This window comes from Sinocyclocheilus grahami, unplaced genomic scaffold (assembly GCF_001515645.1).
Source record: "Sinocyclocheilus grahami isolate Dianchi unplaced genomic scaffold, SAMN03320097.WGS_v1.1 scaffold1062.1, whole genome shotgun sequence".
Taxonomy (NCBI): Eukaryota; Metazoa; Chordata; class Actinopteri; order Cypriniformes; family Cyprinidae; genus Sinocyclocheilus; species Sinocyclocheilus grahami.
The window spans coordinates 129,598-132,852 of record NW_015506241.1 but is presented as its reverse complement, the minus strand read 5'-3'; the positions used below and the strand labels follow the sequence as shown (position 1 = coordinate 132,852).

The 3,255-nt window shown below is 38.4% G+C and overlaps 1 protein-coding gene across 1 annotated transcript in view; it reads left to right on the top strand.

Annotated features, from left to right (window-relative positions):
* LOC107566236 (plexin-B2-like) overlaps positions 1-3,255 on the top strand; it is a 192,573-nt gene that overhangs the window by 152,975 nt on the left and 36,343 nt on the right. The window contains exons 5-7 of the mRNA XM_016251624.1: positions 227-415; positions 2,442-2,567; positions 3,071-3,171. Coding sequence (XP_016107110.1) covers positions 227-415; positions 2,442-2,567; positions 3,071-3,171 — 416 coding nt within the window. The remainder of the gene's footprint in view (positions 1-226; positions 416-2,441; positions 2,568-3,070; positions 3,172-3,255) is intronic.

The window sequence follows — 3,255 nt, the reverse complement described above, 5'->3', positions numbered from 1 at the left end:
TATATATATATGATATTTTAATATTAAAATATAATAGTTGATTTGATCTGTTGATCAAGCCCTTTGAAACTGAATTATATTTTTAAAAAATGCAAAAGAGTTGGAGCAACTTATTATATTTTGTTGAAAGATTAACTAGACAAGGCGAGTAGCGTATAAATAGTACATTTTGATTTCATATAATAATTTTAGTGTCTGTTTCCCTTAACTCTTTGTTGTCTTGCAGAAAGACATTGTGAACCAGTATAAGTGCGGAGCCGATTTTCTCCCATCTCCGTTGGCCAGTCGACAGGAGTTTGCCTTGAAGGCCAATCCGGTCTTCATCAGGCAGAACCTGCTGACTGCAGTGGCCGTGGCTGTCGAGAATGATCACACTGTTGCTTTTCTGGGACACAATGCCGGAGAGGTGATCAAGGTGAGATAAGCTTTGTTAAATTAGAAAAACTACATTCACACGGTGCTCAAACCCTCATCCAGAGGTGCTATAGTCCTTAGCGTTGATGTGCTTCGCCACTTTGTGGGAATATAAGTGGGAATGTATTCATAGTTATATAAGAATAACACTACAGAATGACATTTGAATGTGAACTATAAACAACTGGTTTATTGGAATAGTCCATGTACCATGTGCTCACCCTGATGTTGTTTCACATCTGAATGAGTTTTTCTTCTCTGTAACACATGAGCATAAAAGTTAAATGGCATAAAAGTGCCCCTATTATGCCATTTTTAATGTTCCTAATATTGTTTTGGAGTCTCCTACAATAGGATTATGCATGCAAAAGGTCAAAAAATGCTTTTGTTTTCTCAAAATATGCATTTAATATCACCAATATATCCAGCAATGAACTCCCCAAGATTTGAGAAGTCGTCGTCAATAAAATGATGGGAACATAAAAAAGATTGGGGTTGTACTGCTGTGAATATTAACCACTGGTTCTTTGCAGCCTCATCTTTCAGAAGTGAAAGTTACTTTCACAGCGTAGGTCACAGCGTCTTCGCAACATGATGTTAACCACATGAACAAGCTGCAGTGTTTGAGGGCAGGTCAAGTTGTTCGCGGCCGGCCAACGTAGAACATAGATGGGTATTATGCAAATATTACACACTGCATGAAAGGCAATATTCGAAATGGCATAATAGGGGCACTTTAATTATTTTTAATACAAAGAAATTGAATGAGAATAACTGCTGCCAAGCTTTAAAATGATAAAAAACATCATAAAACTGTTATAAAAGTTGACTTACAGTATGCACTATATTCTCACGTCTCCTGGAGTCATATAATAGTTTTTTTGAGAGGAAAAGATCAACATTTAAGTCGTTATTGAGTGGAAATCTTCTCCTTTGTTCATCCTGGAAGTATATTAGCAATGTTAATGAGTTAGATCTTTTCACTGAATCATTTGATTCACTTCACAGAACTACTCTTAAGTGATTCATTAATGAATCAAACTGATTCACTTCTCGACTTCAACCAATTATCAGTGAAAATTTTTTATTTTATTTTTTTTTTTACACACAAAGGTATGACTTCAGAGGACTTTAAACATTTAAGCAAAAGTCATACTACATTTACAATTTTATGACAACTTGGTGTCTTTTTGAAGCTTGAAAGCATCAGTTCATTTATGTAGTATTACATGGAAAAGTACGACCAGCACAGTATTCAAAATTTCTCCTTTCATTCTCCAAAAAAGAAAGTCATACTGGTTTGAAACAACATGAAGACAAGTAAATGACACAATACTCATTTTTGAGTGAAGTAACCCTTTAACTAACTTTTCCTCAAAGTATAAATAGCCCAAAAATTGACAGCCCGTAGGAGGACGGCGAAAAAGAGGCCTTGTTAAGGAAGTGTTGAGGAAACAAGCATCTCCAGAAATTTGAGACAACCAATTAGTGAACTGCTACAACCAGCTAGCTACCTGGTGTCACACACCTGATTTAGCATGCGCGTCACAAAGCTGGAGTTTAGGATTTGGCAGGTGAGGGAATTGGAGGGTGAACGTGGTGAATCTCTGACAGAGGGATGAAAGAGAAAAAGATATTACTGTCAACGAAGCGAGACACAACTAAACACGTTAGACGATATATTAGAAATAATGAACCTCTCGCTCCACGTGAGCCCAATTCGTACGTCCCAATAAAAGGGCTTTGTTAGAGCTGATTATTTGTTGGATAGACAGATGAAATGGAGCGATAGATGGATAAAAACTGTCCAGATGGAGGTTTTTGTGAGTGTCCTGCCACAGTTTTATGGTCATTATGTGGCTTGTAGGCTATTAGTTGGGGGTTGACAGGTTGTCAGGTGCGGCTCAGGTGCGTGGGACACGCTGAGGGGGTTTTGTGTGGTCTGTAAATATGACAGATGTGTCCTGTCCTGTGCTGGACTGTTTAATTGTGGGTTTCTCTGTGTCTATTGTTCTCTCTTTACCCAGGTACATTTGTCAAGCCATCCAGAGGCGTACAACCCGGGTCCGGGCTACAAAACCAGCGGCTACGTAAATAAGAACCTTTTCTTTGACAAAACCCAGGCGCACTTGTACATCACCACCGAGAAAAAGGTACGGGGCTGGAGTCATTTATCATAGACTCTTTGAATATCACCGCCTCGACCTCAGGAAACGCATGATTGCGACTATTCCAGTGGCTTTTATTGTTACGGCTCCTGCTGGTGCTGAAATATACGTTATTATTTTTTAAAGGCATCAATATAGTGCACGTCTTGCTGAGCTTATGACCTGACGGTGGTGTAATTGCAGTGTTTACAAGGCGGTGATGTATTGAAATCCTTCATGCTTTGCTGTTTGTCGTCTTCTCAGTGATTTTCTGCAATTAATTCCGCTTGAATTGAGTAACATACAGGCTTCATTTAGATCAGTTCATTTCAGTATAAACGTATTTACTTTTCAAAAAAACTACTTTGTGTGGTTTTGACTATTGTCTCTTTGGGACCTTTTAAAATCTACTGAATTGTGATTGGTTTTGCGTTGCATCCTTTAGATGCACCCTAGCTCTAATGAGTGCAACTTTATTTGAATCATTTCATTATTTTGTGGTCGTGCAGATCACAAAGGTGCCTCTACAGGCCTGCCATCTGAAGTTGGACTGCCAGTCGTGCGTCGCTCAGAGAGATCCGTACTGTGGCTGGTGTGTCCTGGAGGGAAGGTACCCATATGTTTTTGACTTAAAATTGTGCATTTGTCTTAAGTTTTACTAAGTTTGAATCCAGAATATATATATATATATATA